Source organism: Sebastes fasciatus, chromosome 8 (genome assembly GCF_043250625.1).
Source record: "Sebastes fasciatus isolate fSebFas1 chromosome 8, fSebFas1.pri, whole genome shotgun sequence".
In the NCBI taxonomy this organism is placed as follows: Eukaryota; Metazoa; Chordata; class Actinopteri; order Perciformes; family Sebastidae; genus Sebastes; species Sebastes fasciatus.
The window spans coordinates 33,994,210-34,011,671 of record NC_133802.1 but is presented as its reverse complement, the minus strand read 5'-3'; the positions used below and the strand labels follow the sequence as shown (position 1 = coordinate 34,011,671).

General features: G+C 39.3%; 2 protein-coding genes and 1 long non-coding RNA gene across 4 annotated transcripts in view; 1 reads left to right on the top strand and 2 right to left on the bottom strand.

The window, feature by feature from the left end:
* Window positions 1-17,462, top strand: part of LOC141772007 (uncharacterized) — a 100,759-nt gene that overhangs the window by 52,835 nt on the left and 30,462 nt on the right. The window contains exon 4 of one of the 2 annotated variants that reach the window (XR_012594810.1): window positions 2,334-2,451. This is a non-coding gene — a long non-coding RNA (uncharacterized LOC141772007). Of the gene's footprint in view, window positions 1-2,333; window positions 2,534-17,462 lie in introns of those variants that run through there. The other variant, XR_012594809.1, reaches the window with a different exon arrangement.
* On the bottom strand, window positions 4,921-7,942 carry LOC141771962 (taste receptor type 1 member 2-like). The gene is made up of 3 exons (XM_074642512.1): window positions 7,928-7,942; window positions 7,670-7,790; window positions 4,921-5,988 (listed from the first exon to the last, which is right to left on the bottom strand). The coding sequence occupies exons 1-3, from the start codon at window positions 7,940-7,942 to the stop codon at window positions 5,060-5,062; spliced, it is 1,065 nt and encodes a 354-aa protein (XP_074498613.1). The 3' UTR covers window positions 4,921-5,059.
* On the bottom strand, window positions 8,763-15,943 carry LOC141771961 (taste receptor type 1 member 1-like). Its single transcript, XM_074642511.1, has 4 exons — window positions 15,762-15,943; window positions 13,090-13,387; window positions 12,255-12,980; window positions 8,763-9,053 (listed from the first exon to the last, which is right to left on the bottom strand). Exons 1-4 carry the CDS (start codon window positions 15,941-15,943, stop codon window positions 8,763-8,765), a joined length of 1,497 nt encoding a protein of 498 aa, XP_074498612.1.

The following is a 17,462-nucleotide window of genomic DNA, read 5'->3' as shown; positions in this document are numbered from 1 at the left end:
TCCATACTTCACTATGTCCAGATATTGTCTCCACAAGATAAAAAGATATTTCTTGCTTTGACAGAGGCCCAGTTTGGGAAGTGACAAGCCTGTAGGTGTATATGCTCCTTTCTCTTTTACCATAGTACCTCTAGCACACCCAATCCCCAGGTGTGAGTGGCTGTCAAGGCTTCTGTCCTCTTTCAAGTACACTGAAAACAGTGCAAAAAACATCCACGTTTGCTAGCTTGCAGTCATTGCTACACTTCTCTGTATGTTGCCACCACCAACTGTTGATCAGCAGAACTGTGTGAAACCAGCAGCGGGAATGTGCGTCCCATCGCCCGTGTGCCCATGCATGTGCATGCGCAATACAGACAAAATGGGGACCCTACCACTCATAAAATCATTGCTCCATAGTGCTACTAATGGTTAAAAACTCCACATTGTAGCTTTAACTGTAACGTTGAATTATGAAGTTCATTACCAAGTATAGGCCAGAACACGGGCAGGTTGTAGATGTCAGAAATCATTGTGATGATGAAAAGTAACATCAGTTAAAACTGTGTAAATTTGTAACAAAGTCAACAGCATCCTCAACTCCTTCTCACAATATATATATATATATATATATACATATACATATATATATATATGTATATGTATATGTATATGTATATATATATATATATATATATGTATGCCAGAGTAAAATATAAATGACCATCATGTTAAAAAGAAACACAATTAAGACGCCAACATGAACAGATACATTCAAAACACACACAAACATATATATATATATGTATATGCTCCAATTCTACCTACTGCTGCTTTAAATCCTGTTACACAACAACCACAGGTTGTAGATGTCAGAAATCATTGCGATGGTGAAAAGTGACATAATTTCAGTTAAAACTATACATTTGTAACAAAGTCAACAGCATCCTCAACTCCCTCTCAATATAAATATATTTAGTGTGTATATATATATATATATATATATATATATATCATATTTGCTCCAATTCTACCTACTGCTGCTTTAAACCCTGTTACACAACAACAACAACAACAACAGATGATCTGTGGATGACGGTGATGAAGTAAAGATGAAGTCCAGGTGAGGATGTAAGATCACAAAGGGTCACAAGCAAATACACACAAATGAATGAATGAATTCAACCAGGTATCTTTTGGTTTATGCTAAAATGCTACATCCTCTTACAAATGAGCTCTGCATGACTTCAGCTTTGACCACACGGGTCATCTGAAAGGAGATCATTTGCAATATCTCTGTGGATGACAATGACAGATGGCCGGGCGGCCGCGAGCTGGACTCTCACCACAGTTTGAATTCAGGCAACCTCCTGAGGAAAGGGCGGAACTCCTCGTTCTGCCTGGTAGGAAGGGATGGGCCCTCATCTACAGGAGAGAGAGAGAGGTTATACCAGGGCAATGTCGTGGTTAATAAAAACCATAATGTTGTGGAAGGCATGTGAGGGTAAACGAAGAGATCACTGGCTAATCAACATTGTGGCTGTGTGCAATTTCCTGGAATGTTAACATGAAGTTGTAGATGTTTTGTTCTTTTTTCTTTGTCTGTTTCTGTCCATCTTAATCTTAAATGACACATTTAAATTCAAGTCCATGTTCAAACTGTCAATGGTAGCAAGCTAATAAACGTGACCTTGATGCTCATCTTGCAGTGCAATATTTAGTAGCGTCTCATGACCATCACTCTATATTATTATTTAGATATCCCCTAACCCCTTATTTTATAGTCCTTGTCTTTCTCTGCCTGACTGACCAATAGACCATCTGATAGCAGAATATATAATTGTTAATAGGAAACTGAACTAAAAAAATAGTAGACTGGTGTTTTGTCCCAATCCAGATGTGTTAAACATTCACTTCACATTTGTTGTTCGTTAAAGCTGCCGTCGGTTACTTTGAGCAAATATGATAAAAAGTTATTTTAACACAACTGTCACTGTATCCTGACAGATAATCTATAAAAAAGTAATCAGAGCCGAGCAGTCTCTGGGCAGCTGTCAATCACTCAATCAAACGATCAAACTAGGCAGCGCTGATCAAATATGAATCAATATTCTGTTACTGTAATGCCTATTTCTCTCCTCAGATGTTTTCAGAAACATCTTGTAGTGTACTGTTTAGCTGTAAAATGAGAAAGTTTGTGACCCGGCAGCCATGTTGAAAACAGTCGAGCCAAAACCAAGCACCGCCCACCGGCCGGAGCACAATCCATTCCATCATGTGTTTTTAATAAAATCTAACTGATGCTATGCTAATTATATGCTAATGATACATATTTCATCTCTGCTTTTTACTAGTGCTAATAATAAGCATCTTGTGTGCTGAAAGTGGTCCCAAGGAGAGATGACACAGCGAAGAGGACACAAACATCTCTATCTGGATGGACGGTCAACGACTTCCTGATTCAGAATCAAGGTACCAAGACAATAACCCATCCCAAACACACACACAAACTAGATCGGTACTAGGAGAGCGCAGACCTCCGCCAAGCTGCCCGAGTACGATTGCACCCCCCCCCCCTCTCCGTTCAGCTTGCTCCATCATCCACGTGTATTTTTGTTTATGTTGAGATCAGCTGTACGTAGCGGAGCAACGTAAAACACAATAAAGTAAAACCTAAACCGTCGTCGTTACTCTTTCCAACAATCACCAAGTGAGCTTTGGTTGAACTCAACTGTAATTTCACAGTCTAATGTGAAAAAATCATGAATCTACAGTTGTCCCCCCCTCCCTCCAGCCCCCGCTCTCTCTCTGTCCCTCTCTCTGCAGGCAGAAGGAAAGAGGCTGGGTGACGCGTCATCAGTTACACTGCGCATGTCTTAAAGCCTGTGGTGTTAATGCACAGGCTGAGCGGAGTTATTAAAAAAGATTCCCGAAGCCGGATCATGATCCGGATCGCCACCAAAATCGAATGGATTGTTCATTGTGCCACACCCCACCCATCAAAAAAATGTCATTCAAATCCATCTCTGACTTTTGGAGTAATCCTGTAAACAGACAAACCAACGCTGGTGAAAACATAACCTCCTTCCTAGGCCTTCGGCCTTGGTAGATGTAATTAGTGAACAGATAATAATTGAATCACATCATAGTTCCAAAAAATTTTTGACTTTTATGGCAGCACATAATGGGGTGAAGTAGCCTTTATTTATTACACGGAAATCAGGTGAATCTTAGATGTGTATTTGAACAAAGTTGTGCACACAAGATCTTTCAAGTCTGAATTTTAGACAGTATATTGCAGGTGTGCCTGTAGTCTAGCCTGTAGACAGCGTCATTATTATACAACATTAGTGTTATGGCAACCTCCAGAAACTGTTAAACAGAAAGGAAATCACACACACATTCCATTATATATTTTTATTGAATCACTCTTGCTGTTATACAACTGCTGTACATGTAAATATCTAAATCCGTGCAGGGCTCAACAGAATTAACTTTATGTGGATAATCTCTGAGTGTCCTCAGGCTGGTCAGTAATACATCATCTAATAAGATTTTAAAGTGTATGTCTAAAGCATGTGCAGCAGCTGAGGCTGGTTGAAAGTATTTAGTCATAAATCAAAGTATTGGACAAATTGCAATTTAGAGCAGATTAGATCACAAGTCTAGTTAGTCTAGTTACCAGGGCCACAGACCCCTGCCACTTGTGTATGTATTTTTATGTTTCCAACAATAATTCAAACTTAATAGGCTTTTTTTTTTCTCCCTGATGCTTGGCCATTGTTCTATTAGCTCTTTGGTTGTTTTAAAGGTCCCATATCGTGCTAATTTTCAGGTTCATACTTGTATTTTGTGTTTCTACTAGAACATGTTTACATGCTGTAATGCTAAAAAAAAATTTATTTTCCTCATACTGTCTGTCTGAATATACCTGTATTTACCGTCTGTCTGAAATGCTCCGTTTTAGTGCATTCCAACGGAATTACAACAGAATTACATTGCTAGGCAACAGTTTGGGTCCATGTTTACTTCCTGTCATTAACATAGACTGCAACAGGAAATAAACTGGGTCGTATTTAGAATGTTTACGTTTAAAACCGTGTAATGGTCTAAATATTGTATATTTGTGACATCACAAATGGACAGAAATCCTAAAAGCTTGTTTCAAAAGCACAATTTCTGAATACTGGCTGTGTATTACTCCGTATATTGAGCGCTTCGATACCTTTTTACAGTATTTATAAAGCACTTAAACCTGCTTTATAATGTAAAAGATGTGAAAATCTTACTTTTTACAATATGGAACCTTTAACTGCATACTTTTCTAATGCAAGGTGACGCTGTTTAGCAGAGAGGGAAGGCTCTGAATATAACTTGTGTTCAGGTCTTCACCGTGCCCTTATCATGTTTATATCTTAAAAGTATAAAATGCAAGAATGAACTATATAACTAACAATATATATACTGATACAAAAAATAATGGAGTTAGCTCTGTGTTTTAGAACGTAACCGCCGGGAAACAATCAGAAAATAAAGTTTTATTTCTCCGATTCGCTTTTTTTTTCTTCTCACTAACGCAGCTCTCGCTCTGTTCATTCACTATATAGTTCGCTCTCCCGCTCTTTGAATGCGGTGTTTTTTACAAACAGGAAACAACAACGGTTACATATTCTGCTTTTAAAATCAAGAAGACCTCACGACCTCCTGTGAAGCTTTGGCGACCCCTAGTAGGGTCGGCTTCCCCAGATTGGGAACCAGTGGTCTTTTCCTTTTAAGTGCAGTGTCACAGAGCCACTAGCATGGCTGTAGACTCTCAAACAACAGTCTCTTGTTGACATGTTAATCACTGTATATTGTAGCTACTTTAAAATTGCAGCCCTTAGTAAGACAACCAAATAACCAATCATAATACATGTAACATGATAAGGTTACAACAACACATAGACACAGATTTAAATTACTTTTTTTTTGACCGTCTAATCTAAAACGCAAAATTATTGTCACTTCATTGAATGTTTTCAGAAGGCCTGAAGCACAACACTTCTTCTGTTTACAGAAGACACACATTTACTGGAAGCAGCTACTGGCTGATTGTTTTGGTATAATTCATAATGAGACCTTGGAAGTACTCCTGCGTGTTTTTGTACGATTGAAAAATGATGATGTAGCATTTGGGTAGGAAATAAAACAACAGAAAGGAGTACAGACTGAAGAGTACTGCCAGAGCGTTAAGAGTTTGGATGTACTTGCCATGGTAAAGTAGGAATACAGTGGCAAAGCTGATCCAGGTGAGGATCAACAGGAGCAGGCAGAAGGTTATTGCTTTGGCCTCGTTGTAATTTTTAGGGAGGTCTTTTCCCATGTAGGAGAAAATAAAGCAAAGGGAGCACAAAGATAAAAGAAAAACCACAGGAGCAGAGGATGCTTTGAGATTAATGTCGCAACGAAGTATGATTTTGTCTGGGTACCAAAATGTTTCATTGTGGGGCTTCAGGGGGGCGTAAGTATAGCCAATAAGAAGTAAGAGTGCCTGAATAACAAATGCCCCAGTGATGACCAGCCATTGTCCGTGATATTTAATCCACAAACTGTGGATTTTGGGGAACATTGCGGCCATTTTGAAAATGTAAACAATCTGAAAAGAGCGCACAACAAAACATGCTAGACAAACAGTGTAGAACAAGAGAAATGGTAAGAACCTTAAGATACAAAAGGAGATTGTTGGCTTATCAAAGTGAAAGAAAACACTGAGACTACACAGACTGAGGCAGCCTAAAATTAGGAAGCACATTGGTCCGCCAGCAGATCTGACAACAGGTGTGTTGTAGTTGATGGCAAAGAGAACAGACACAGCCAGTGTGAGGCCCACCAAGGCCCAGGCTCCGACCATGATCAGGATAGCCCCGCTGTCTGTGAATGGGACGTACTCCACCACCCGCAGATTGCATGATGTACTTCCTGCTGGAGACCATTCTGTCTCCTTACAGTTGATGCACTTGTAGGGGTCCTCTGTTTTACACAAGAGACGGACAGATTGTCAATAAAAGTTAAGATTCACTTTTGGAAAATCCTCTGTAAGTAAAGAGAGATCAAACAGTTGAGGAAGCAACGTTAGATGTTAAATCTACGTTTTCCTAAAATGAGCTTTTACATCAACTTGCTGTACAGGTTACAGTGATACACCCTGGAGGTAACTGTAACAATATGAAGAATTTATTGCTCTAGTTTTACCCTCATTTCCACAGGGTTTTGTTTTTTGTCCATAAATCCATATAGTAGGGTTCCGCCCCTTAGTGTTCACTGCCAGGAAATGCATCTCTTTACAGATGGATAGAAACACCCTCGCAGACATAGATATAAAACAGTGTTTTTATATCTATGAGTGACTGTCTGTCTTTCGCTGTCCAGTCTAGTGTTAGACGAGTCACATTTATAACATCAAAGCCATATTTAGCCAACATTCGTAGCATGCTAGCTGTGTAACATAGAGTACAGGCATAGTGGTTCATACGTCTTTTAAAGGTCCCATATCGTGCTCTTTTTCAGGTTCATACTTGTATTTTGTGTTTCTACTAGAACATGTTTACATGCTGTAAACCTTTATTATCCTCATACTGTCTGCTTGAATATACCTGTATTTACCCTCTGTCTGAAACGCTCCGTTTTAGTGCATTTTAACGGAATTGCAACAGAATTGCGTTGCGTTGCGTCCATGTTTACTTCCTGTCAGCTGATGTCATTAACATACACTGCAACCAGGAATAAACTGGGACGCATTTAGAATGTTTACGTTTAAAACCGTGTAATGGTCTAAATATTGTATATTTGTGACATCACAAATAGACAGAAATCCTGACGGCTTGTTTCAAACGCACAATTTCTAAATACGGGCTGTGTGTATTTCTTCGTACATCGAGTGTTTTGATAGTTTAACAGTATTTATATAGCACTTAAACTTGCTTTATAATATAAAAGACCTGAAAATCTCCCTTTTTACAATATGGGACCTTTAACAAAATAGTTCACAAAACTGCTAAAATATGCCATTGAACTTTTCACATAGAATTTTTTTTTATAAATAGAGCTGTATTACATTCATCAATCAGTTTATTAATTTGCTAACTGGCACACAGAGCATACGGTCTGTCCGTAATCTGCCGCAGATTGGTCGTCGCCATCTTGGTATTTTGCAACCAGAAGTGACACGAGAGGGTGGATCTAAGTACGACCGTAAAAATACTTTTTTAGGCGACCAAAAAGGTGATAATTAACTTTCATGAACTGAAAACAACATGGACAACGCCGTGGTAACGACCTGTCACTCACAAGGTAGCCCTGCCCTAAAGCATGCCCTGCTTTATGGTCTCTTTGACTCTAAATGAGACCATAATTACTAAATGAACATCATGCTGTATTGAAGAAGACTTGAAACTAGCAATTGAGATCATAAACTCATATTTACAGTGTTTACTGAGGTAATAAATCAAGAGAGAAGTAGGCTCATTTTCTCATAGACTTCTATACAGTCAGAGGAGTCGTCCCCTGCTGGCTATTAGAAAGAATGCAAGTTTAAGGCACTTCCTCATTGGCTTCACCTTTCAGACCCTGGAGTTGTTCACTGAGCGTATCTGATTGTGTGACGAGAGCACTGCTTTTACTCATTTTCTTCCAATAAAGGAAAATAATTTACCTGTGCTGTTGATATAAGTTCCCTTTGAACAGATTTCACAATCGAAGCAGCATTTGTGGAATCCATCTTGCTTTTTTACAAATCCTGCATCACATTCTTCATTACACAGTGAAGTAGGTACCTGTACAAGACAATTATTTAGCAGAAAAGTAAATGCAAGTGGAAGAGAACACCTGAAGGCGTGGAGGCAAATCATAGAGATGCGGCGCTAGCTTATTTAAAGGGACTGTTTGTAACTTTTTAAGCGTATAAATGTACCAGGTAGGGGTACATGTGCACGCGAGCGCACTTGTGTGGCCGGAGCCTCTGCTCCTCTGCCTGCCTGCCTTCACTCACACCGAGCGCATTCTCGCTGTCTCGCTCCACCTCTGGACGTGAACGCGTGCTCACTACACACTGCAGAAGAGTTAGTTTAGCTCTGAGAATATCTAGTGAATGTACAGTTGACGTTTGTGCAGAAATAAATGCTGCAGCTCCTCCAGACCAACAGAGGTTTCCTGTGTCTTGTGAAGTGACGGGGCTCCGCAGCGAGAAACGTTATCAGCGGGCCTGAAGCAGGAAGAGACACGTTACCATCTCCGACCGGGTGCCGGTGTCTCCCTGCGGGCGCGCTCGGAGACAATAACGTTTCTCTTCCTGCTTCAGCCAGCAGGAAAAGTCAACACTAGGATCAGCAGTGATTCCTGGAGAGACCTTCGTCTTGTCAGCTAACATTACTGCCAAGCAGGTGAAATATAGATTGATATTGTGATTTTAGCTGACGTGTGTCGCCTCACTGTTTTGAGCGATGCTCATTCATGTCTATTTAGAGCACGCAAGCGCGAGTCCAAGCCCGACGCTGACCTTCGTTGACTTCACGGCCACAGGTGTAACTGTTAACAAGCATTTCTGAAAGTTACAAATAGTCCCTTCAAAGCCTACACAGCTTTTTAAAAATTCGAAACAGGGTTTGAAATATGTAATCAACACTGAGTATTATATCTGGATGTCCCTGCAAATGACATGAACAACCACCATTGGTTGATGTTCCTGATAATATGTTTTGCCCCTGTCACAGCTATTACAAAATAAACATATATTTGTTCACGTGTACTCATCCACACACACACAAGCCAAAACTAAGTATTTTCAAATCAACATATAGCGTATAAATTCTTGGTAGGAAAATACAACTTACTTCTCCTTTTGTGTGCCACTGAATTTTGCTGGTGTTGATGAAGAAACGGAACAATTGGCGAAATTTATAAAAGCCGATCTCCTCTGCGTCACCACTGCGGTTCCAGAAAACTATAGAATAGGATCCGAACGTGGGGTCACCATGCTCATCAAACTGAATACTCTGGTTTAAAAGAGTAAAGTTTGACTTCTGCAGCTCTGCTAGAACCTGATGTGGGTAAAGAAAGTTCGGATTACTCGCATGTGTTCACAATAAACATTATAAGGTGTTAAGATAAATAGTTTTTAGTGGTTTATTAGATTGTACTCTCTTCTATCTCTGAAATTGTCTTGTCTAAGATTTTGGTACCAAGGCAATGTTTACAAGGTAATAACAGTAGATAGTAGATAACGGTCGGCACGCCTCAGACAGAAGTCAATGCATGGAAGCAAAGTAATGTACTACTGTGGACAGGGCCGGCAGCAAAACGTATTTTAGACACCTAAAAGAAAGGCCCGCCTAAAAAGAAGTAGGTAGGTAGTTTGTTTGTACTATTGTTTGACTTTGGTTGATCCGAACTAACCAAAGTCACACAAATAACACAAGCAAACTAACCGATAGAGGCAGCGGTAGACCAGCAAGCAACCGTTGTGTTCTGTGTAGGGACCCACCAATGTGAATGTGACTGGTGGCAAGTGACCACATGAACTCGGTAACATGATCCTTGACCCATGGACTCAGCTCAGCTCAGTAGCAAGTGGCTGAGGACTCAGCTCAGTAGCCATTGGCTAGTCACACATAGGTGTGAAATTCACCCAGGACAAAACCAGAGGAATCCCTTCTTCCTCCTCTTTCAGCTCTTTCTGCTCCTTCTCCTCACCTTTGCTGACCTGCAGAGGTGAGCTGCTGCTCTCCCCACCTAAGCTCTCTGATCTATGGCCTGTTAGGAAACAGCCATAGGAACACAAGGATCTTCTAAAGCAGAAGACGCGAGAGCCTGCCTTTTTACCAACTAACTTCAAGCAACAACTGCAAGGAAGTTAGCACCAAGCTATCAAGCTGCTGGGAAGAAAGTATTGGAGCGACCAGCTTCCTCCAATCTGCGCAACTTGATTTGAGCACAGCACAGACAACATCTTTGACTTGGAACCACAACTTCAACACATGGAATTACAAACCCTTTTCTTCCATGGATCGGTAACGTACTGGGCTTACCTTAGCAGTAGCGATGGCACATGGCTGAGCAAGACTGTTCAACTTTGATTTCTAGAATGTACCTGTATTGATATGTTTACTATTATTCATTGAGTTTGACTGTTGTGATATTATTTGTAGTTAAGATATTTGGGTAGCTGGCTTCGCCACATCTGATGTGTTTAGTTCATGCTTCACATAGACAAGGTCTTGCATGCAAACTAACCATCTTTTCTAACCCACTGCATTATCTGACACACATTAAGATCACATACAGAAAGTGTGAATTAGTATTAAACATAAACATACACCTACACATTCAGTTAACCTCACCTCACATCACCCCCCTCTCTGTCCTTCCTGAGCACATGTGCTCCGAAGAACAAAGAGGCCATGTGGTGATCCTGCCATCTTTGTAGTTTTACAGTGCTCGCTATTTTGTCTGTAGGCCACGCAGACATCTTGAGACAAGTAGCCAGCCATCTTCTCTCTCTCTCTCTCTCTCTCTCTCTCTCTCTCTCTCTCTCTTTCTTGAACACACATGCTCCGAAGAACAAAGAGGTCATGTGGTAACACGTTGGCGGCTATCTTTGATCCCGCCATCTTTGTAGTTTTACAGTGCTCGCCATTTTGTCTGTAGGCCATACAGACATCCTGAGACAAGTAGCCAGCCATCTTGTCTCTCTCTCTCTCTCTCTCTCTCTCTCTCTCTCTTTCTCACAGACACACACACACACACTTTGTTTGGTTCGTTTAGTTTAGTTATTTAGTTAGATTAATATTGTGTTTTAAACCTTTATTATCTTGTAAATAAACGTTTGTGGAATATACATGCTGGTCTGTTTAATGTTGTACAAGAGTGAATAATGCCAACCTCTGCTATGTCAAGAACTCCAATATCCTTCAACCTTTACTATCTATTTTGGTTATAGTTATTAATTCAATTATTGATCAACGTTCCAAATTGATAGTTTAGTATATTAAATGAGACTTTATTAACGTTTTGGTTATTGGTCCCTGATTCCAGGGTGGTGCCCCGTTTATTATTAATGTTTATTGATAATTTTTATTTATATTAATAATTCTATTATTATTTATTAATTCATTTGCTAATAACCAAACATGTTACTGCCAAATCCCTACATCTGTGAGGTTAAATTACTGTTTTTTTCAATGGAGTCTGGTGGCTCTGGCGAGAGCATAGATGAATACAACGGCTTCAGTTCCTTGTTTGAAAGGACGGTAAGGTTGAGCGACAAAAATATTCTAAATATAGTGTACACTGATATTGTGATTTTTTTTTTTAGGTGGGCCTTTCTTTTAGCAGTACATTACTTTGCTTCCATGCGGTAACTCCTGTCTGCTTCTCCAAGCAGTTCCGACCACCATCTACTGTACGGTAACACACTGACTACGGATAAGTACCTCATAAAACCCCCTTTCAAAACACCCAAACTATCCCTTTAAAGTATCCTCCTGGAAGCCATAAATAGAGTGTGCAGATCTATTATCCGATTTATATTTGACAGATAATCAGTTTTGATTGTATTCAGAGGATTTAAAGGTCCCATATTATGCTCATTTTGAGGTTAATACTTGTATTTTATGTTTCTACTAGAACATGTTTACATGCTGTAATGTTAAAAAAAAACACAATATTTTCTTCATACTGTCTGCCTGAATATACCTCTATTTACCCTCTGTCTGAAACACTCCGTTTTAGTGCATTTCAATGGAATTGCAACGGAATTGCGTTGCTATGCAACAGTTTGGGTCCATGTTTACTTCCTGTCAGCTGATGTCATTCACATACACTGCAACAGGAAATAAACTGGGACACATTTAGAATGTTTATGTTTAAAACCGTGTAATTGTCTAAATATTGTATATTTGTGACATCACAAATGGACAGAAATCCTAACGGCTTGTTTCAAACGCACAATTTCTGAATACGGGCTGTGTATTTCTCCGTATATTGAGCGTTTTGATAGTTTAACAGTATTTATAAAGCACTTAAACCTACTTTATAATATAAAAGACATGAAAATTGCACTTTTTACAATATGGGACCTTTAAAGACTAAAGATGCTTACTGTTATATTCAAGTAGTCTGTGTTATCATTGGTCACTTTCAAATAGACTTGTCTGTAAGATAAACTTGTCAGTAACATAAATGTCCAAGAAGCAGATGGTGAGAATAAATTAAATGAATGCTCAGATTATTTGTGTACTTACCATGTGTGGGTACACTGTAATGTTGCCATTACATCTGCCAGCGACACATTGCAAGACATTGTGTAAGGCGTGAGCGATGGCGTAGACAGCAGAATAAACAGGAAAATTAAAAGATGGGTCTGCAGCGATGACATCTTCTGGACTCAGGCTGCTACAGTTGCAAACCTGATTACAAAACCCATTTTGTTCTGCAGTTTCACAATAAGTCTGGCTTTTTGTAGAATAGATAAAGTCACTGAAACCAGGTATTGTCACTACTGGCTGAGACACTCCAAGTACAGTTCCAATATTTCTGATTCCTTTCTTCTGGCGGATCTTCTTGTTTAAGGACCATGCATCCCCTGCTATCCACACCTTGTTAGTGACATTTAGTTGTATTGCTGACTCAATGAGAGCTTCAGCAGTCCATTCAGGAGCAAAAACAATAATGACACCTATCTTATGTTCCTCTATCTGTTTGAACATTTGGGGGTAATTTGTATTTTGGTTGAGGCCTTTGGTGAACGCCAGGCAGATCTCAGTGTCTTGAATCCTATTTATGAACAGTTCCTGGCCATCTTTGCCGTAATTATCATCAATGTGAAGGAAAGCAACCCAGCGCCAGTTGAAGTGCTGCACAATGTTAACAATCATGTCTATGATGTCTTTATTGGGAAGCGTCGTTCGTAGGAAAGAGGGAAAATTCTGTTTTCTTGAAAAGACAGAACTAGCAGCTCCGTAGCTGACCTGTTCAAAGAGCAGTAAAGAAGTGGTAATTATTTTCAGTGACAGATTTCTCGAAAGTTACAAGCGGTTTTACATTTTTGAAATTGACATAAAACTTGTAAAAATGTACCATAGGAATGAGGTCCATCATGAACAGTGGGGCTACAGTCAGGGCCTGACTGCTGGTATAAGGGCCGACCACAGCCATCACTCCGGACAGATGCTCGTGTGGTTCACCCCAAGGTTGGATCAAGTTGTTGACTGAGAGGAGTTTGAAAATGCCTGGAAAATTGTGTGTATTTGAGCAGTGATCAAATATGTCATAGCCGAGAGATACATTTGGCAGGAGGTTGGTGGAGTTATTGATTTCCTCCACAGAGAATCTCATCAACTGAAACCTCCGGTAATTTGAAGGAATTAAGGGTTGACTGTGGACAGAGGAAGGAAAGTGAGAGAATTAGCGTCACTGTTGGATATCTAAAAGGATTTCATTGAACAAGGAGGTCAATAATGAGGACTTGATGTTCTTCAACATGTGCTACTAGCTACACATGTGGACAAAATTGTTGGTACCCTTCCGTTAAAGAAAGAAAAACCAACAATGGTCACTGAAATAACTTGAAACTGACAAAAGTAATAATAAATAAAAATTTACTGAAAATTAACTAATGACAATCAGACATTGTTTTTGAATTGTGGTTCAACAGAATCATTTTAAAAAACAAACTAATGAAACTGACCTGGACAAAAATGATGGTACCCCTAGAAAAGATTGGAAAATAATTTGACCATAGGGACATGTTAAACTAAGGTGTGTCCTGTAAATAGCATCACAGGTATCTTCAAACTTGTAATCAGTCAGTCTGCCTATTTAAAGGGTGAAAAGTAGTCACTGTGCTGTTCGGTATCATGGTGTGTACCACACTGAACATGGACCACAGAAAGCTAAGGAGAGAGTTGTCTCAGGAGATTAGAAAGAAAATTATAGACAAGCATGTTAAAGGTAAAGGCTATAAGACCATCTCCAAGCAGCTTGATGTTCTTGTGACTACAGTTGCACATATTATTCAGAAGTTTAAGGTCCACGGGACTGTAGCCAACCTCCCTGGACGTGGACGCAAGAGGAAAATTGATGACAAATTGAAGAGAAGGATAATACGAATGGTAACCAAAGAGCCCAGAACAACTTCCAAAGAGATTAGAGGTGAACTCCAAGGTCAAGGTACATCAGTGTCAGATCGCACCATCCGTCGCTGTTTGAGCCAAAGTAGACTTAATGGAAGACAACCAAGGAGGACACCAAATCATAAAAAAGCGAGACTGGAATTTTCCAAAATGCATATTGACAAGCCACAAAGCTTCTGGGAGAATGTCCTTTGGACAGATGAGACAAAACTGGAGCTTTTTGGCAAGTCACATCAGCTCTATGTTCACAGACGCAAAAATGAAGCATACAAAGAAAAGAACACTGTACCTAATGTGAAACATGGAGGAGGCTAGGTTATGTTATGGGGCTGCTTTGCTGCATCTGGCACAGGGTGTCTTGAATCTGTGCAGGTGCAATGACATCTGAAGACTGTCCAGGCATTCTGGAGTGAAATGTGCTGCCCAGTGTCAGAAAGCTTGGTCTCAGTCGCAGGTCATGGGTCCTCAACAGGATAATGACCCAAAACACAGCTAAAAACACCCAAGAATGGCTAAAAACAAAACATTGGGTACCATCATTTTTGTCCAGGCCAGTTTCATTAGTTTGTTTTTTATGATTCTGTTGAACCACAATTCAAAAGCAATGTCTGATTTTCATTAGTTAATTTTCAGTACATTTTTATTTATTATAACTTTTGTCAGTTTCAAGTTATTTCAGTGACCATTGTGGGTTTTTCTTTCTTTAACGGAAGGGTACCAACAATTTTGTCCACGTCAGTATGTCCATTAACCTGAAGGTTTAAGCTATAGGGGTCTGCAACCTGCGGCTCTTTAGCTCCTCTCCAGTGGCTCCCTGTGGGTTTATAAACATGGAAATGAATAACTGTTTTTTGTTTACATTTTCATTTTTATTTATCGTTGTTGTAAGTCTATGGTACGACGGGAGTATTAGGGCCACATTGAGGACAAATAAATAAATCTGAGATTTCGAGAATAAAGTCATAGGTTTACGAGAAAAAGTCGTAATATTATGAGAAAAATGCAAAGTTTACGAGAAAAAAAGTCAGAAGTTTTACGAGAAAAAGTCATATGAGAATAAGTCAGAAGTTTACAAGAAAAAAGTCAGAAGTTTACAAGAAAAAAGTCATAATATTATGAGAATAAGTCAGAAGTTTACAAGAAAAAAGTCGTATTATGAGAATAAAGGCATAATATTATAAAGTAGTAATTTTACGTGTTTTCTTTTTTTCTCATAAAGTTATGACTTTATTCTCTGAATATTACGACTTTTTTCTCATAAAGTTACGACCTTTTTCTCGTAATATGACTTATTCTGTAAATCTCTGATGTTTTTTTCCTCAATGTGGCCCTAATACTCCATAGTACATTTGGCCCTCACTGCATCAGACTTATATACTATATACTTAGACTATAAACTGTGTTACCTTCATCACAATGCTCAAATGTTTTGCAGCTCCAGACAGATTATTTTTTGTATCTATTTTTTGCCCAAAATGGCTCTTTTGATAGTAAAGGTTGCTGACCCCTGGTTTAAGCAAAACTCTTGAACATATAATCTGTCATCTGTTATACCAGGCGTTCTTCAGTATTTCCAATATAAGATCATATCCACTCAGATTTAATTGTAAGACTCACCTGGAGCAGTCGATGGCTTCTGGTCTGTCGTGATAAACAGGGTCATTATCATGATGAATATCAAAAAGTCCACCTAACAAATAATCTCCATCCAGCTGGAACTCTGAGGCTGGGACGGTGCATTGAGCCAAGGCATGTAGAAACGTTCCCAGTAGACACAGAGAAAACAGAAAATGTTTCATCGTGGTAGTTACCGTTTACCCATCTGATGTGAACTGTGTGTGTGAGTTGGCAGAAATACGTAATGGTTGGAGGAGAATACACAAATCAGTATGCAAACATCACCTAAACTGTCCCTGAGATGTGCAGTGCATTCAGACAGCATTCAGACCCCTTCACCTTTTCACATTTTATGTTGCAGCCTTATGCTAAAATAGTTTTTTTTAAATGTTCCCCTCCTCAATCTACACTCAATACCTCAATACCCAATAATGACAAAGTGACATTTTTGTAGAATTTTTTGAAAATTTATTAAAAAGAAAAAAACTGAAATATCACATTGACATATTCAGAACCTTTGCTATGACACTTGAAATGTCTCAGGCTATGAGAAACCAAAATTGAACAGTTTGGCCTCAATTCAAGTGTCACGTCTTCACCCGCCTAATACCATCCCAACGGTGAAGCATGGTGGTGGCAGTATCATGCTGTGGAGGTGTTTTTAAACAGCAACGGGACGAAGTACAGCGATATCTTTTAATGAAAACTTGGTCCAAAGCGCTTCGGACCTCAGACCGGCTCGAAGGTTCTCCCTCCAACTGGACAATGGCCCAATCCCAACGTCCACACTTTTAGACTTTGAGGCTCCGTGAGGGTTCAGGGCTGTCCCACTGTCAAATCGTCAAGTCCTTGAGGGCTCTCTCAAGGAAAACACTTTCCGTAAGTCCAAATTTCTGCAGACTTCACCTACAATTCCCACAATTCATAGCATTGTGACGTTAACACACAGTTACCACGGTTACCAGGGGAAGAAAAAAAGACAAACGAAGAGGACGGCACATGGATGTTCAGCAAGGCATATTTCAATTTGCATAGAAACATCAACATTAAAGGTCCCATATCGTGCTCATTTTCAGGTTTACTTGTATTTTGTATTTCTACTAGAACATGTGTACATGCTGTAATGTTAAAAAGTGCATTTCAACGGAATTGCAAGGGAATTGCGTTGCTAGGCAACAGTTTGGGTCCATGTTTACTTCCTGTCAGCTGATGTTATTCACATACACTGCAACAGTAAATAAACTGGGATACATTTAGAATGTTCACGTTTAAAACTGTGTAATAATCTATATATATTGTATATTTGTGACATCACAAATGTACAGAAATCCTGATGGCTTGTTTCAAATGCACAATTTCTGAATAACGGGCTGTGTGTGTTTCTCTGTATATTTTGCGTTTTGATAGTTTAACAGTATTTATAAAGCACTTAAACCTGCTTTATAATATAAAAGCCATGGAAATCTCACTTTTTACAATATGGGACCTTTAAGGATTTAGCCTACATAAAAAAAACACATGAAATCAGAGGAATGCAGCATCAGACTATATAACACACCTGGTTTATTCATCAACCATTTCTTTTCATTTTGTTTAATGAAGTTTGACAAAAACAAATAATTCGATTTTTTGACATTAATGTCTTTTCTCGTGAGGCAAGAGCCTGGAAGACGTTCAAATAGGCAGTAAAAAAAACGTAAA